Genomic DNA, 17674 nt, shown 5'->3' on the forward strand with positions numbered 1-17674 from the left:
CAACGGAAGTACCTCTTTAAAATTCGTCTTTACTGGCTGTTCTGTTTTGGCAGATTCTGTCTCTGTTTTTTTGCATTGTCTCTTGTGGACTTTAAGTGAGGCTTTCTAGACGTGGAGAGCTGTAGCTAATGTTTTATTGAGTTCTTGCAATGTGTCACTACAGGACCAAGGTGGATTAAAGTTTTTTGAGTACTAACCCCTCTAATGAAGTTTATGAGAAGTTTGGTGTGAAGGAAGTTTTCAAGGGTCAAGAGAGGAGGATGATATATGATCAAGAAGAGTGAAAAGTCTAAGCTTGGGGATGCCCCCTTGGTTCATCCCTGCATATTTCAAGAAGACTCAAGCGTCTAAGCTTGGGGATGCCCAAGGCATCCCCTTCTTCATCAACTTATCAGGTTTCTTCTATTGAAACTATATTTTTATTCGGTCACATCTTATGTGCTTTACTTGGAGCGTCTGTGTGCTTTTATTTTTGTTTTTGTTTGAATAAGATCGGATCCTAGCAATCCTTGTTTGGGAGAGAGACACGCTCCGCTTTTTCATATGAACACTTGTTCTTCATTTTACTTTTAATGTTCAATGATAAAAGTTGGAAGCTACAATACTTATTGTTATTTGGGTGGAAACAGAAAATGCCTCATAATGTCTTGGATAATTTGACACTTGGCAATTGTTTTGAGCTCTCAAGTAGATCATGTTTCTCTTGCATCATGTAGTTTAAACTTATTAGTGGAGAAATACCGTAGAGCTTGTTGAAATTGGTTTGCATGATTGTTCTCTCTTAAGGTCTAGATATTTTCTGGTAAAAGTGTTTGAGCAACAAGGAAGACAGTGTAGAGTATTATAATGCTTGCAATATGTTCTTATGTAAGTTTTGCTGTACCGGTTCATACTTGCGTTTGCTTCAAATAGCCTTGCTAGCCTAAGCCTTGTATCGAGAGGGAATACTTCTCATGCATCCAAAATCCTTGAGCCAACCACTATGCCATTTGTGTCCACCATACCTACCTACTATGTGGTATTTCCTGCCATTCCAAAGTAAATTGCTTGAGTGCTACCTTTAAACAATTCAAAATTTATCACCTCTGATTTGTGTCAATGTTTATAGCTCATGAGGAAGTATGTGGTGTTTATCTTTCAATCTTGTTGGGCAACTTTCACCAATGGACTAGTGGCTTCATCCGCTTATCCAATAATTTTGCAAAAAGAGCTGGCAATGGGATTCCCAGTCCCAAATTAATTAACCAAAATAGACACTCCTCCATGGTATGTGATTGTTGGATGGCACCCGAAGGATTCGGTTAGCCGTGGCTTGAGAAAGCAAAGGTGGGGAGGAGTGTCATCATAATAAAACTAAAATAAAAAGGCACTCCTTCATGGTATGAGATTGTTGGCAGGCACCCGAGGATTCGGTTAGCCATGGTTTGTGAAAGAAAGGTTGGAAGGAGTGCCACTCAAAAATAAAATAAAATGGGAGCCGCTCTTTGAAGGTTTGTCTGGCAAGGGGGTTAGAGTGCCCACTACCATTCGTTGACAACAACAAACACCTCTCAAAACTTTACTTTTATGCTCTCTTTATGTTTTCAAAACCAAAGCTCTAGCACAGATATAGCAATCAATGCTTCCCTCTGCGAAGGGCCATTCTTTTACTTTATGTTGAGTCAGTTTACCTACTTCCTTCCATCTTAGAAGCAAACACTTGTGTCAACTGTGCATTGATTCTTACATACTTGCTTATTTGCATTCATCATATTACTTTATGTTGACAATTATCCATGAGATATGCATGTTGAAAGTTGAAAGCAATCGCTGAAACTTATATCTTCCTTTGTGTTGCTTCGATGCCTTTACTTTGAATCTATTGCTTTATGAGTTAACTCTTGTGCAAGACTTTTGATGCTTGTCTTGAAAGTACTCTTCATGAAAAGTTTTGCTATATGTTATCTATTTGTTAGCAACTATAGATCATTGCCTTGGGTCACTTCATTCATCTCATATGCTTTATAATAGTATGATCAAGGTTATGTAAGTAGCATGTCACTACAGAAATTATTCTTTTTATCGTTTACCTACTCGAGGACGAGTAGGAACTAAGCTTGGGGATGCTGATACGTCTCCAACGTATCCATAATTTTTGATGTTCCATGCTTGTTTTATGACAATACTTACATGTTTTGCTTGCACTTTATAATGTTTTTTATGCATTTTCCAGAACTAACCTATTAACAAGATGCCACAGTGCCAGTTCCTGTTTTCTGCTGTTTTTGGTTCCAGAAAGGCTGTTCGGGCAATATTCTCGGAATTGGACGAAATCAACGCCAAAGATCTTATTTTTCCCGGGAGGCTCCAGAACACCGAAGGGGAGTCGGAGGAGAGCCAGGGGGCCACCACACATGTGGGCCGCGCGGGCCACACCCTGGCCGCGCCGGCCTGGTGTGGGGCCACCCTGTCGCCCCTCCTGCGCCGCCTCTTCGCACTCGAGACCAATTGACGAAACTCCAGAAAGACTCCAGGGGCGCCGCCACCATCGCGAAACTCCAATTCGGGGGACATAAGTCTCTGTTCCGGCACCCTGCCGGGACGGGGAAGTGCCCCCGGAAGCCATCTCCATCGACGCCACCGCCTCCACCATGCTCCGTGAGTAGTTCCCCCATGGACTACGGGTTCTAGCAGTAGCTAGTTGGTACTCTCTATCCCATGTACTTCAATACAATGATCTCATGAGCTGCCTTACATGATTGAGATCCATCTGATGTAATCGGTGTTGTGTTTGTTGGGATCCGATGGATGATACATTATGATTAGTCTATCTATAAAGTTTGTGAAGTTATTGTTGCTGCAATCTTGTTATGTTTAATGCTTGTCACTAGGGCCCGAGTGGCATGATCTTAGATTTGAGCTTTATAATTATTGCTTAGATTGTATCTACAAGTTGTATGCACATGTCGCTGTCCGGAACCAAAGGCCCCGAAGTGACAGAAATCGGGACAACCGGAGGGGATGGCGGTGATGTGAGGATCACATGTTTTCACGGAGTGTTAATGCTTTGCTCCGGTGCTCTATTAAAAGGAGTACCTTAATATCCAGTAGCTTCCCTTGAGGCCCGGCTGCCACCGGCTGGTAGGACAAAAGATGTTGTGCAAGTTTCTCATTGCGAGCACGTACGACTATATATGGAAAACATGCCTACATGATTAATGAATTGATGTTCTTTCTTAATGCTTTATCAATCCTATCAATTGCCCAACTGTAATTTGTTCACCCAACACTTGTCACTTGTTATTGGAGAGTTACCACTAGTGTAGATCGCTGGGAACCCCGGTCCATCTCTCATCATCATATACTTGTTCTACATGTCATTGGAAGTAGTATCAACTATTCTCTGGTGCCATTGCTCCTGTGTTACTATTACTCACGTATTCTTGTTACTATTGCTCTCATATTACTGCTACTTTCACATCACCCCTGTTACTAGTGCTTTTCCACGTGCAGCTGAATTGACAACTCAGTTGTTAAGGCTTATAAGTATTCTTTACCTCCCCTTGTGTCGAATCAATAAATTTGGGTTTTACTTCCCTCGAAGACTGCCGCGATCCCCTATACTTGTGGGTTATCATCGGGGTATGCAACAAAGGGTGGGTGTGCGAGGTAGCGGAGGAATATGATTGGCTATGACCTTATATCGGGCCTCACACCAAAGGAAGTGTGGACGAGAACTAGACTCGGTTGGCACCAAGGTTAAGATCTCTTATGGGTAAAGCAACACACCTCTGCAGAGTGTAATGAATCGTGACCTGTCACTCCCTGTTCCGGGATATGGAACTGCGAATGCTGCCGGAAAGGAGCTCCATGAAGTTCTAGTAAACCGGTGAAGGCTGACGGACATAGTTCTTCTGAATAAAAGCAACCTTTTGAAGAAATGGTTATGAAAACCTGCATTGGTATTAGACTTTCTGGTCTAATGCCGTAGCTAGTGCATTAAACACCTCTTTCCTATAATGAACTTGTTGAGTACGCTCGTACTCATCCCACTCTTAAATCCCCTGCTTAGATATGGAGGCATCGAGGGAGGATCTACAGTGCAACTCGAAGACCGAGGAGTCAACAACTACTTCAGGAGACAGGACCCTGTCAGAGGAGTCAGATACCACATCCAACAAGGAGAAAACCTAGTTTAGCCATAGAAGGGAACTAGCTTCCTAAATCTAGCTCCTATTTAGCTAGAATATATTCATAGCCTCTATAACTAGTTAAATACTCTACAAATAGAGTTCGTGATAGGACTAGACTACGAGTCGTTCTTCTGGAGTTATCTGCAGTTTTACCTCATTGTAAAGTAGGAGGCTGTGATGATCTTAGGTAACAGAGTCTGTGTGTAATTCTATAGACATGCCTTGGACCCGCATATGTTTCTATTGTACCACTCTGAGCGATATAATACTAGTGGAACGGTGTTTCATTGGTGTTATATCAGACTTGCATACTACACCATGCAGTGGTATGCCGGGTCACCACATTGCATTTCTTGTGGGAATCGCCAACAGGTATATGGAGGCACCAACAAAACAACACTGGGCTCTGATTAAACAGATTCTGAGATATGTGCAGGACGCAATCATATATGGATGCTGTTACAAATCACACTAGAAACCCCCGGTTTTGATAGGGTTTGGCGACAACGGTCTCGCGGGGGACATCGATGACAGGAAGAGTACCTCATGTGTTGCTTTCTTCCTTGGAGACAACATCGTTTCCTGGAGTTCACAGAAACAGAAGATTGTGGTGATCTCGTCATGTGAAGCTGAATATGTTGCAGTTGCAAGTGAAGCCTGTCAAGGAGTATGGCTCAATCGTTTGTTAGATGAGATGACCGGGCAAGAAGTGAAGAAGTTCATCCTCAAGGTGGACAACAAGTCAGCAATAGCTCTCTCGAAGAATCTAGTGCATCACGATAGAAGCAAGCATATTTATATTAAGTATCACTTCATCAGATCATTCATTGAGGGAAAGGCTGACATTCAACATATTGGTACAAATGATCAACTAGCAGATCTCCTCGCCAAGGCTGACGAGTCGAGTTTGTTGAGATGAGACAAAGGCTCGTTGTCATCGAGGTAAAAGCTGCATGAAGGGCTTAAGGGGCTGAATGTTGACCATAATCCTTTGATGTTTTTCTAGTTAGCAAATAAAACAGGTCATGTTGCAGTGCCTGTACTCAACTCGATACATCTAGTTCAAATTCAGTTAGTTTGAATAGACTAGGTCGTTGCATGTGCTTCATGGGATGGCACGAAACCAGCTCATGCACCATCATCTTAGCGATCGGGACATCGGGTGAACGTGGGAAGCGGTCAGTAGTGCTCGGTCTTGGCTAAATTTCCGTTTGAAAACCAGATAAATAACAGAGAGAAAAAAAGCGCAGTAAGTTTTTACACTGCACAGAACATTGTCTTCCTGGAGTGTTCTCTGAACTTCCTCTGAATCCTTCATCGTGTGTCACCGTTGCAACAACAACTGTCGATAAAGACCGAGAACACACACAAGATCGAAACAAGAGGACCTCTGACCAAAACACACCTAGGACTCTATCATGACGGCCACCACGGTCAAAACAGGTCTAACTCATAGACGACAATTCGTCCAATGTGGGACACGCCAGCTCAGACGACCACATCAGGACGGGGATAGAGCCGAGTGGCTTTGGCACAAGGCCACTTCTAAGGTTGAGTGGTTGGTCGTAGACAGGCTGGTACCGTGGGACACTAGTGGACAGTGCGCATGACACAATGAAGACTAAAAACTGTTTAGCTGGCTACAGATAAGGCCCAATACATTTTATAAATCTATGTTGCTCTGTGGTTAGGCCTAGAAAGACCGTGAGCAGCAACTTTCTTCATCACACTATAAAGCCAAGTGTAAAGTCAAATGAGCCAGGAGTAAGTAACAAAGGATATATCACCAGGATTTTCAGTGACTCCGTCACACTTGCACACACTAGGCCGACCGTGCTAGATTGCTAGTCGTTCTTGCGTGTGAACATCTTAGAAAGATAACTAATCAGTGACACGAGCCACTGCCAGAAGACAAGAAGGGGATTCGTGGTCTTGGGTTTGGGCTGAGGCCTCGGCCCGAAGAGACCTTTGTAGAGCTCCTTCTGCTTCTGGTACATGGCTTTATCTTGCTCCACGAGCAAACGGAGTTCCCGCAGGATCTCCTTGTCCTCTGGGGAATGCTTCTTGGCTTTCAGGAAGTCCTCCCTTGCTGCTTCTGTCTGACCGAGCTCGGCTTTAGCTTTCCCCCGTCTGAACAGTGCTTTCACGTTGGTTTCATCCTCTGACAACACCTGGAGAATGGGATTATGCAATTGATCGATCATCAAAACAGTAATTGCGCAATGATTTTCAGAAAAACGGGGGCGAAATTGCAGTAGAAACATAATACTATTAAGTTGACCAATCATCAGGCTACAATTTGCAAATCGAATTGGTGATGATAATCATTTACAAAAAAAAGTTGAGGTACAAAAACAAAAGCAGGTGAACTAAACTACCTGAGTATCAGCACATAAGGATACTTGTATAGTGCAAGCAGAGCATTCTACTCTCAAATTGAGCATCTACCTTATGCAAAGCTATACGCAACTCAAACTAGTGAAGTTCATAAAATGTAATTGAACTAGTGAAGAACTTACGATGCTACATTGTGCAATAGCTTCATCAAATCTTTTTTGTTTGATTAGGCATGCAGCTGTGTTGAGATGGCAGGGGTTCTTCACAGCCAAAGCCATATCCCTGTACTTCCCAAACAACTGAAACATGAAATCATCTCCCATATATGCAACAGCCTGGAAAAGAGGAAATAGTAGAACACCATCATCTGGAGTATCTCAGGAAACAGAAAATGATGCACATTTGCAAGTAGACCAGACCACTAACCATCTCGTATTGCTGCATGGCCTCATCAAATTTCTTCTCTTTGAAGAAATCATTACCCTCAAGCTTCCTCCTATCTGCTGCTTCAATCCTCTCTTCTACCGTCATGTCACTGCGGGCTTTTCCCTGATTTGTTCAGACATGACACCATGATTGTGAGGTTCCCTTAGAAAATCCAGTGTTCGAGAAAGGGTAAACTAATTTATTAATTTTGCGGGCAAAAAATGACAAACAATACCACGCATCTCAGTCTACTATGAAAAGTATTCAAGACAAAGTGTTAACACATTGATTTAGCGCTTTACATTAAAAAAACTGGTTCTATTTTTCATTAAGTTTTTCTTTAGTTGAGAGGTGATGAGGCACGTGAGGGTGTTCTCCATTACCTCTTTAGCATCATCAAAGCCAATGAGTTCAACTTCATATATAAGATCTGCCATTGGAGGGACATTCGGGAATGAAAAGCTTCCTTCTTTCCCATAGCCTAGCTCCCAGCCAACATGCAACAACGCACGTTCGCCTCTTCTCATGTTACCAACACCAATGCCCAAACCAGTCATTTGCTTTTTCTCTGTAGATGAAAACAGCACAGGCGATTGCCATGACAGTTATTTCATACGCTCAGGTCGCAAGTGATTATTTCGACTAATTCCAATGCCAACTCTTCGCATTCTAAGTCCGGAAAGTAACCAGTTACTGGGACTAATGAAATATTTTCACAACATACCAATAGAAAACCTAAATATTATAGTCTGAATCTGACAACCTTGCACCATATGGGAATGATAGATGCCATGCATGCAGCACCGAAGAACTGACAATAAAATATGTGAAAAATGTACTTGTACCTTTCCCAATGACAATTTCAACTGGATGCTGTTCTTGCCAAGTATCCTCAAATTTATGCACAGAGCTTTGAACCCATGCTCTATAATGTACTGTAAAACAAGTGTAAGAAATAACCCCATTATTTCACAGTTCATCAAAACACAGAACAAGTAACTAAATATATACATACTCTGAAACCTAAGAATGGATGGCGCACTGGTAAATTAAAGTAACTGGGCAACCTTAATCTACACATAGAACGGGCAAATATATTAATTTTCTCTAGAGAAGCAGGCTATTTATGCATAACAGTGAACAAAGCTAAAATATCACACAACAAAGTAAATGGATATCATTAGTCATTGAAAGGAGGAAAGGAAAAAACATAAACAGTTCAGTCCATTTCAATATCAAATGCAAGTAAGAAGGCAGGAAAAGGAGCAGGTGGATAAAACATGACAGATACAGCCAAAGTTATGGACATTATGCCAGATAACTAGTTATATATACTGAAGTTGTAAGGGAGATGAGTATCTTCTCATGGTCATGAATCAGGATTATGAGTGTCTTCCACACAACATGGAGAAATGCATGTAAAGTTCAAATGTTTTCCTTTCCAAACGCGTGGAATGGTTCCCAGTATGTGTAAACTAATTTTCCAGCATGGTACCAGTGAATATAGCACTTACATGAAATATAATTACATGTGAAATACTAGAGCAAGTAATATAGATTGGTAGCATCATCCTAGAAATCAACGGACATTTTTAGAGATAGAAATCAGCAATTAAGCGAGGCAGACAAATCACACGCGTCATACTTACCAAAGCATGTAGAAAATTTTAAGGGCACCTTCCCCTGGCCTTCTTTAATGACTTGTTTCTTGACTTTATCATGGAGAACTTCCATATCAGTGGTAACCACAGGTGGCGCACTGCCATCTTGTTGAGGTTCAGTATGCACAAAAGAGGTTTCCTCCACTGTTATCTCATTATCACTAGAACCTAAAAAACAGAACATAAGTCAAGCATGAAAGGGCAAAAGAACGGCGAGGTTTTAGAAATTATTGTCCACCTAGATATAAATTTGCATATTGTTGTATTAGTATCTCTGTACTGATCATTGGTACAATACAACATTGTGGCATCCTTACTTGACCCGCTAAAGCGTGAAGCATGAGCTCTAGAAAATTAAAATAGATAATCCTAGCGTTGAGTTGTGCTACATCCTACAAACCCATACCAGACCTTAATCCATTGCTTTTGCATAGGACAGCCAAATTAAGATTAAAAAAATGCCACAGTATTTAATTTCAACATTTTTGTCCATTTGTCAAAAGCTACTTCATTGCTTAACAATTTTATTACACAGTGTCTTCAACCACTGGGGATCCACTCCAGCAGTGGTATTGGCTCGTCTGGTGGCGGAAGCACAAGACTGGAAACAAGCAAGCCGAATCCAGCTGTCAGCTCTGGCGCATTGGCTGCGTGAGCTCAGACTGAACCCCTACCTCCAATTTTGTCCAAATTTCTTTTGTACGCGATATTAAAGAAAAAAGGAGCAATTGAAGAATTAGAGAAAGATCTACAAAAGGAAATTCACTCCGTAAACCAGAGACTTAATATTTCTATCGAAAAAGTTAAAGAGCCTTATAGAGAGCCTAACATTCTTGCAGAATATATAGCTTTCCAATTAAAAAATAGAGTTTCATTCCGAAAGGCAATGAAAAAAGCCATGGAATTAACTAAAAAAGCCGATATAAAGGGAGTCAAAGTAAAAATAGATTAGTTCCCCTGTTCCAGCATAGTGTCTGGGTGCTGTAAAATCTTCTAAGCTTACCAATGAATGCAGCCTAAACAGGTTTGTCTTAGGACAAATAGTAAGTGGCCTTGTATATACAGATGGAGGGACTACCGGTTATGAAACATATCATTTTGTTTGAGCTTATGTGTTTCTTTCAGCCAGAAACAGAGTGATTTGGATCCTATCTCCTTGCACTAACTACCCTTAGATCGAACATACTAGTATAAACTGGAAAAGAACCTATGTCAAGCAGCCTAATTGTTTTGTTCTTACAAATCGGAATGAAAGTCGCACAGCAATTCCACACCAATTTTTTTTCTTCATACTAATCATATAGAAGAAAGGGCAAGAAAGCCCGAGCCACAAGTATCACTGCCAACAAGGGGTGGCAGCTCCCCTACTAAACGAAAGCCCCCTCCACAAAAAGGAAAAGGCTGAGGAAATTCAAAGAACTCCCAGCGGAAAAGCCTAGCTACACGCCATCTCTGGTACTCCTCCCTAATCCTATGCCTAATGGCCGCCGCTGCCGGGTGGCTCCATTGAACACCACATCGTTCCGATGCCTCCAGATACACCAGAAAACCAAAATGATAGCCGTCCACATATCCCTCCTCACAGATTGGTGCAGGTGAGCGAGGCCACCAGGGCACAACCTCTATGCCAACGTCGGGCATCCACTCCAGCTTGCCCCAACGTGTTAGCACCCAACCATACCTCACAAGCGACCACGCAACCAAGCAGGAGGTGCTGGAGCGTCTCCTGCTCCTGGTCGCAAAGGGGGCAAGCAGGCAGCCTTGGCAAGCAGCGCCGCTGTAGCCTGTCCGCCATCCAACACCTGTTCCAGGACACCAACCAAGCGAAGAACTTGCAGCTATACGGCGCCCTTGAACGCCAAATCTCCGAAGCAATCGGTGCCACCATGGTCCCAACAAAGAAAGGTATGCCGACTCCACGGAGAATAACCGATCCGCCGACCAACGCCACACAAAGGCGTCCTCTTGCTCAGGTACCGGCATGTAACCAGCAAGGATGCCCCACAAGTGAAAGAACTCTGCCACCGCAGCGGGACTCAGGTCTGGTCCGCAATCCCGCAGCCACTCCCCGGCTAGGCCATCTTTGACCGAGCGGACCTTGGCCTTTTGGGCCGGGACCATGGCCACCAAGTTGGGCGTGTGGTCCGCCAGAACAAGGCTCGCTCGCCGTTTCCCACAACGACCGCCGTAGCAGACTCGAAAAGGGCCCGGGCCAGGGCGGGGATCTGGAGGTCAAACTCCGCCCAGGCCTTGGACGTGTCAACTCTCTGCAGCCATGCCCAACGGCAGCGTAGAGCAAGGTTGAGCAGCTGGAGGTTTGGGAGGCCCAGCCCGCCACAAGATTTAGGGGAGGTCACCTTGTCCCATGCCACCAAGCAGTGGCCGCCACTCACGTCCGCCCTCCCCTTCCACATGAATCCCCGGCAGATCTTCTTGAGGGCCTACAACGACTTAGCGGGAATATCCAAAGACATCATCGCGTGAATCGGAATGGTGCTGAGCATAGTCCGGACCAGAATCGTCCGCCCTCCGCGGTTAAGTAACCGGGCACTCCACAGAGGCAGCCTTCTAGCTGCACTCTCCACCACTGGCTGAAGTTGGGCCGCAGATACCTTGCGCAGCCCCAAGGGGAGGCCCAAATACTTGCAAGGCCACCCCTCCACTGAGCATTGCAGAATCGACTGCTTCAGTTCCACCTGGTCCACGGTACACCGGATGGGATGAATGGAGCACTTGGTTCGGTTGGTGCGAAGGCCCGAGGCCTCCCCGAAGTCCTCCACCGCTGCAGCACAAGCTAACAAGTCCACCTTCTCTGGCTTGATGAAGGTCATCACATCATCCGCGTACAACGAGGTACGGTGGAGGAAACCACGTGGAGCAAGCCGAGAAAGGAGTCCCTCAGAGGCGGCCTTCTGCAGGAGGAGATGCAGCACCTCCATCACTGAGTCGAAGAGCAGGGGAGAAAGAGGATCCCCTTGCCGCAGCCCACGCCTATTGTAGATCAGGTAACCTGCGGCGCCGTTCACCAAGACCCTAGTAGAGGCCGTGCTAAGCATCCCCACCACCATAGTAGTCCACCGTGGTCCAAACCCCAGCTTTGTCATGATCTGAAGGAGGAAGGCCCAGTCCACAGTGTCAAAGGCCTTGGTGATGTCCAGCTTGAGCATAAGAGCTGGCGACTTGAGGGTGTTCAACCCCTTGCCGTGCACTGGACCAACTGGAAATTGTCGTGCAAGCATCTCCCACGAATGAATGCGCTTTGGTGAGGCCCAATGATCATACGCGGCGCCAGGGGGCGCCGCGAGGACCTTCGCCACCAGCTTAGCCACACTGTGGATGAGGCTGATCGGCCTGAAGTCCTTCACCTCCACCGCCTGTCATGCTTAGAAAGTAGGGTAATCAGCACCTGATTCACCACATGTAGCCCACGGTAGTCTCCGAGCCACATGGCCGGAAAGGCGTCCATGACGTCCTGCTTGATGATCCCCCAAAATGACGTGTAGAACCTGCCTGTGAAGCCATCCGGCCCTGGCGCCTTGTCAGGCTCTTGAGACTTGATGACGCTCCACACCTCCTCTTCCGAGAAGGGTACCTCCAACTCCACAAGATCATGCGACTGCATACCCAAGTAGTCGAGGTCGAGGGAGAAGCCACGATCGGGGGAGGAGCCAAGCAAGCGCTCGTAGAAGGCGTCTGTCGCCTTGGCCTTACCCTCCTGATCCGACACAAGCGTACCGTCCACTTTGAAGTGAGCGATGTAGTTTTTCCTCCGACGATGATTGGCGTGGAGGTGGAAGAAGTGGGTGCACGCGTCCCCTTCACTCAGCCACGTTATCCGAGAGCCCTGGCGTGCGATCGTCCTCTCAAGCGAGGCAAGGCCCAACAGCTTCCCCTTAAGGAGCTTCCGCAACCCACGCTCCCCACGGGATAAGCCTTCGACTCCATGGCCACATCGAGGCGCAGGATGAGCTCATTCGCCACCAAAATCTGCAGCTTGACATTACCAATGAAACGATCGTTCCAACTCGTCAATGCCTTGGCGGTGGCCGCAAGCTTGGCGGCCATGCGCTTGAAGGGGTTAGCCTCCGCGGCCGTCGACGCCCACGCCGCCCCCACAGTCTCCAGGAAGCCCTCCGCCTTTGGCCAGAAGGCTTCAAAGCGAAATCGCGCAAGTCCGCCGCCAGGTTCAACAGGAGCAGGCGTGATCCAATGTGGAGGAACTCAACGCCGAGAGGGTAGAAGACGGAAAAGAAGTCTCCCAATCCACGGTGGGAAAGACCCGGTCTAACCTCTCCAGGGTCGCGCGCTCCCTCTCGTTAGACCACGTGTAGCGCCTCCCATTGAGGTAGAGCTCCTTGAGCTCCAGGTCCCCTAGCACCCGATGGAACTTGCCCATCATGCGACGGTTGAGGTTGGCATTGCTCTTATCCTGAGCATCCACGATGAGGTTAAAGTCACCCGCCACCGCCCATGGGCCTGGGTGGAGGTCCCTGATGTCCCTAAGCTCTTGCAGGAAGAGCACCTTGTCGGGGTCGCCTTGGGGGCCATACACCCCTATGAACCACCAGCCACTATCGCCCGCGCCGCCCACTCGCGTTGTAATGGCGTTTGGAGAGTAGTGGGGGTTCGGGAGGGTGACCACTGCAAATTTCCACGCGAGGAGAATACCACCACGGGTACCATCCGCTAGGTGGAAAAAGAACTGATCGAAGTCCCGACCCACGCATCTATCCACCACTTCCCTGGAGACCACTTGGAGTTTGGTCTCCTGGAAGCAAACCACACTGGCACCAGGCTGATATATAGAGTCACAACGGGGCATAGAGTTCAGCCCCCTTACATTCCACACTAGCCAAGAAACAAAGTCAGACATAGCTAACGAACTACAGATGCACCACAGGTCACTAAACCACTAGATCCTCCTCCACTCCAGCAAGTGGTAGTGCCGATGGCAGCCAACCAAACAGAGCCACTCAGACATGGGCTTCTTAAAGTAGCTCAAATACGCCTCCGGTGCCTCATCACCAATCACCTCACCCTCGCAGGCGATCCCCAGCTGCAGCATAAGGGACTTCTGCTGCTGCTTGATAGGAGTACCAGCAGCAAACCGGCCGGCCACCCTTCGGCTGCGGCGGACCACGGAGGGTACAACCCTCTTCTTGCGCGGGTGTTTGGGCACCGGCTTAGGCAGAAGGGCCACGGGCTGCTCGCGACAACGGTCACAGAAGGACGCCAGTCGCAAGTCGAGGTCGGTTGATGTTGCGGAAGAAGGCGCCTGCCCCATGGACACAGGCGCAACAACAACCACCTGTGGTGCAGCAGCCGGCGGACTGACCACAACATCTTCCAGTAAAGCAGCGGCAGCATCCGCCCCCGGAACCACAGCAGCCGCACCCGGAGTAATCTCTCCTTCCTCCAGCTCTACGAGCGCAGCGCCTGGGGCAGCGACCTGCGAGAGCTCGACGGTGAAGAAGGAGAGCGGCGAGCCGAAGCCTCCAGAGCCACGCGAGAAGTCCGAGGACGACGGCGAGAGCGGCCCACCAGGGGATAGCGGCCCTCTCGGCGAACATAGCTCCTCGTCAACAGCCCAAAGCACGGGGTTCCCCTTGGGCCAGCGCGAACCTCCGTCCACCTCATGGAACGAAGGTGAGCTCTCCTCATGGCGTTGGTGCGGCTCACACTGGGGCCGGTTGGCGGACGCAGCCACGTCGGATGGAGAGGAGCTCCTCTCGGAGCTGGAGCTGCTAGCCGGAGAAGGGCACCGCCCGGCGCCACCCGGAGGCCACCGCACCAGGCTCTGCTCCACGCCGACGGAAGCGGGAACCTCGTCCACTTGTTGCTGCTGCCTCAGCCCACCGTCGTAGTCGATGTTGATTCCGTCGCGCCGAGGCCAGGGCCGAACGGTGGTGGAGAAACCCACCGCCACCCTGTGCTCCGAGCCACCACGCCACCGGCGCGGCGGTGCCTGCACCGACCCACCTGGCGGGCGCCCACCACGGTCTGGGTCGGGACGGTCTCCACGGGGAGGACGCCCCCACCTCTCATCTCTGGGACGGCCTAAGCCTCCGCTGCCACGGTCGTCGCCGCGGTCCACATCCGGGGAGGGGCCGCCCACCACTCCAACCGGGTCCTCGACGCGCATGAGGTGTATCGTTGCCTCATACCCAAGCAAGGCCACCTCCTCGGGTATCAAGGCCTCAACCAGGAGGAGGAGGTCGTCATCCTCATCGCCAAAGCATAAGGCTCATCCACCCAGATCTCCTTGGACTTGGGTATCAACTTTGGGTCATCAGTCCACGCCGTGATCCGGAAGCTACCCATATCCTCCTTGTTCGCCGTCTCCGTGCCAAGGCGCTCCACCCAGGCAGAGGAGCCCAAGATCATCCTGGCTGTGGTCAGGTTCCACGCCACCGCTGGCACTCCAACCACCTCCAAGTGCACCCTGTAGCGCATCGTGTGCCTGGTGGCTTGGCGCTGCCGGTTCCACACGCCGAAACACAAAGAGAAATAGCGCCCGTCGAAAGGATCAGCCGCCAGCAAGATGTCGCGCTTGGCCCTGGAGTCAAAGACAGCAAGTCAGACGGCTAGTATCTGTGCACGGAAACGTGGCCATCCAGCGCCGGGAACCGCTCCAGCACCGCCGCCAAAGCCGCGGAGCAGCTCACGGCACGCCTGGTGCCGGACACGAACGCCACCAGCCCCTACTTGAGAGCGTGCTCCGCCCCGTCCACCTCGTGAGAGCGGTAGATGATGCAGCGCTCCCGCACCGGATCTCCGCAGGAACATCCATCGTCCGGCCACCGCCGCTGGCCCTCTAACCACCCACGACCGCGGCGAGCGCCGCCTCGCGCAGCTCCTGCTCTTGCCGCAGCACCCGGGCATAAGAGGATTCGCCCAGCTCTACCGCGGTCCGACCAGCCGGGGCGTTCTGAATGGCGCGCTCCCTGCGCAGGCCGCGCTCGAAGGGTGTCTCCACCTCCACGTCCGGTTCCCCGGCATCAACAGAACCACGAGCGGCAGCTCCAGCCCGCCCAGGTGGTCCTTGATGGAAGGACGAGCGTCGGGCGCCGGGTCGCGTCCACCCAGGCGCAAGTGTGCCGGCAGCTGATAGGGCGCAGCCGGCGGTGCCTCCGGAGCATGTTCCACCGCCGCGGATGTCGAAGGCTCAACCCGAGGTGGCGGAGGGGGCGGGGGAGCAGCCCGCGGCGGCGGCGGCGCGCCAACAGCCACTTCACCAGCGACGGGTGGGGGCGGCACAGGACATTGCCGTGCCACGTGCTCTTCACTCTTACAGTTCAGACATCGCCGGGGGCCGGTGCAGCATCCGGCCACATGCCCCGGCTCCGCGCAGTTGAAGCAGAGCCCTGCCAAGCCTGCTGGCACGGAGAAGGACAGGAGCGGCGCCCGGTGGCGCTGCCGCTTGGGCTGAGGTCCCCTGCGCCCACCAAGGCCACGCCTTGCACCCGCAAACTCCACGCGCGGCGCCTCCGGCCGCGAAATCGTCAAGGCCATGCGTCGAGCAGGTTGCGGGCGCTCCACAGCTGAACCACCTCCGGGGATGCCGCGCGCACAGGGCTGGGCGTGCCGTCCCGGACCACGTCGGAGTAGGAGCGTTGAGAGGAGGTCCTCCGCCTCATCCTCCTTCACCATGGCGAACCACCGGCGGGAGCCGGAGGGGCCGTCGCCAGACATCCCGCGGGCGAAGGGGGGGAGAGGGGCTCGGGGGAGGAAGAGCCGGGGCCGCGGGGCCGCCGCCGCCGGAGTGGCGAGCGGCGGGCGCGCGGGGGGCGGGAGGGTCGCCCTGCGCTCGCTCTAACCTCCGTCGCACAGCAATTCCACACTAAATTTGCCATATAAAAGAAGCTCCCCGTGAATTGAAGACATAACTTGTCATGATGGAGATTCAGAGCCTCCAGCACGAACGAAAGGAAGTGTGAATTTCGGTAAGCGGCAGCCTCGGTGGAGCGAAAGATGAGGGAGAGAGGGACGGCGAGTTGGAAGGGCTACTCACCAGCGGTGGGATCAGTAGCGCCGGCCTGGGAGGGGGAGGCGGCATCTTCCGGCACGACGGCCATCGCTCCAGCCGGCCGCGTGGGAGGCGGAGGAGTCGAGGAGAGCAGCAGCAGCAGCAGATCGCCGCTTCGTGGACTTGCAGTCTGACGAGATTCCAACGTCTGATCCTGAAGTGCTGTCAGCGAGCCGAGTTCGAGCGAGCCAGGGTCGAGCCGAGCTAGAGATAGCCCACAACCGGCTCGAGCGAGCCCAGAATTACCTGCGAGGTGCGAGCTTGGAGGCGCGCTCGAGTTCGGTCCGTTCCAGCTCGGCTTAAGGCTCGTCTGAGCTCGGCTGCAACGTCGTCGACGGAGGGAGTTGCAGCTGAGCTGCCACCGGAGGTACGCCGTGCGGCGTGCGCGCCGCCGGTGAGGAGCTTGGAGCCGCGCAGGGGAGGAGCCGGGGATGTACCTTTGAATACAAAGTAGAAATCTTTTATCTCTTAATAGGAATCCCCCACTACCTTATTTCTCTTAACATGCAAGCTACCCACATCAGCAAGTATCTAATTGGTCCATGTCATCAACATTTGGCACTTGACACTCACGTCAGCCATTGGGTCTGCTCTGCATGCGACCTTGCTAAAAACAATGACGCTTCCATTCTGATTTTCCGTTGTGTATGTTCACCACTGCGTTCTCTTCGTCTTCTCAATTTCCAATACACACTAAGTGGCAATAGGTGAAACGGCTGCATCGTGAGAACTCAATCGACCAAACTGGTTTAATTTAGTGTCGTCTGTTCTTCTCCTCTCCATTTCCTTGCGATGAGTCTATAAAGCAGTCGTACGATCCACCATCCATCAAATCCCGCGTCTCTACCGCAATCGGGTCTCCACGACACTGCACCGATGTGGTCTATGCGACTCCGCCCCACCACACGCCATGATTCCACATATGTGTTCTTCAACGTGTTCGTCCGACAGTCATCCACTACAGCTCATGTCCGAGTCTCCGAGGTGCGGATTTGCACCCACCACGGCTTCTTCCTTCAAGCTACTTCTGTCGTTGCTTATTCATTGTTATC

The 17674-nt window shown here is 50.1% G+C and overlaps 1 protein-coding gene across 1 annotated transcript; it reads right to left on the reverse strand.

Annotated features, from left to right (window-relative positions):
* Positions 1-5787: 5787 nt before the first annotated feature.
* LOC127299878 (peptidyl-prolyl cis-trans isomerase FKBP42) lies at positions 5788-16773 on the reverse strand. Its single transcript, XM_051329912.2, has 7 exons — positions 16608-16773; positions 8585-8764; positions 7781-7870; positions 7319-7503; positions 6936-7058; positions 6692-6844; positions 5788-6343 (listed from the first exon to the last, which is right to left on the reverse strand). Exons 1-7 carry the CDS (start codon positions 16669-16671, stop codon positions 6017-6019), a joined length of 1122 nt encoding a protein of 373 aa, XP_051185872.1. The 5' UTR covers positions 16672-16773; the 3' UTR covers positions 5788-6016.
* Between the last annotated feature and the right edge of the window lie 901 nt (positions 16774-17674).

The sequence above is a fragment of the Lolium perenne genome, chromosome 5 (genome assembly GCF_019359855.2).
Source record: "Lolium perenne isolate Kyuss_39 chromosome 5, Kyuss_2.0, whole genome shotgun sequence".
Taxonomy (NCBI): Eukaryota; Viridiplantae; Streptophyta; class Magnoliopsida; order Poales; family Poaceae; genus Lolium; species Lolium perenne.

What these genes read in the sequence shown, in the direction of transcription:
- LOC127299878 (XM_051329912.2), bottom strand. Translation starts at nt 16,671, where the DNA reads ATGGCCGTCGTGCCGGAAGATGCCGCCTCCCCCTCCCAGGCCGGCGCT. An exon ending in AAAATTTTCTACATGCTTTG is followed by an intron (nt 7,871 to 8,584) that starts GTAAGTATGACG and finishes CTTGTTTTACAG; the next exon opens with TACATTATAGAGCATGGGTT. An exon ending in GCTTTGATGATGCTAAAGAG is followed by an intron (nt 7,059 to 7,318) that starts GTAATGGAGAAC and finishes TGAACAAATCAG; the next exon opens with GGAAAAGCCCGCAGTGACAT.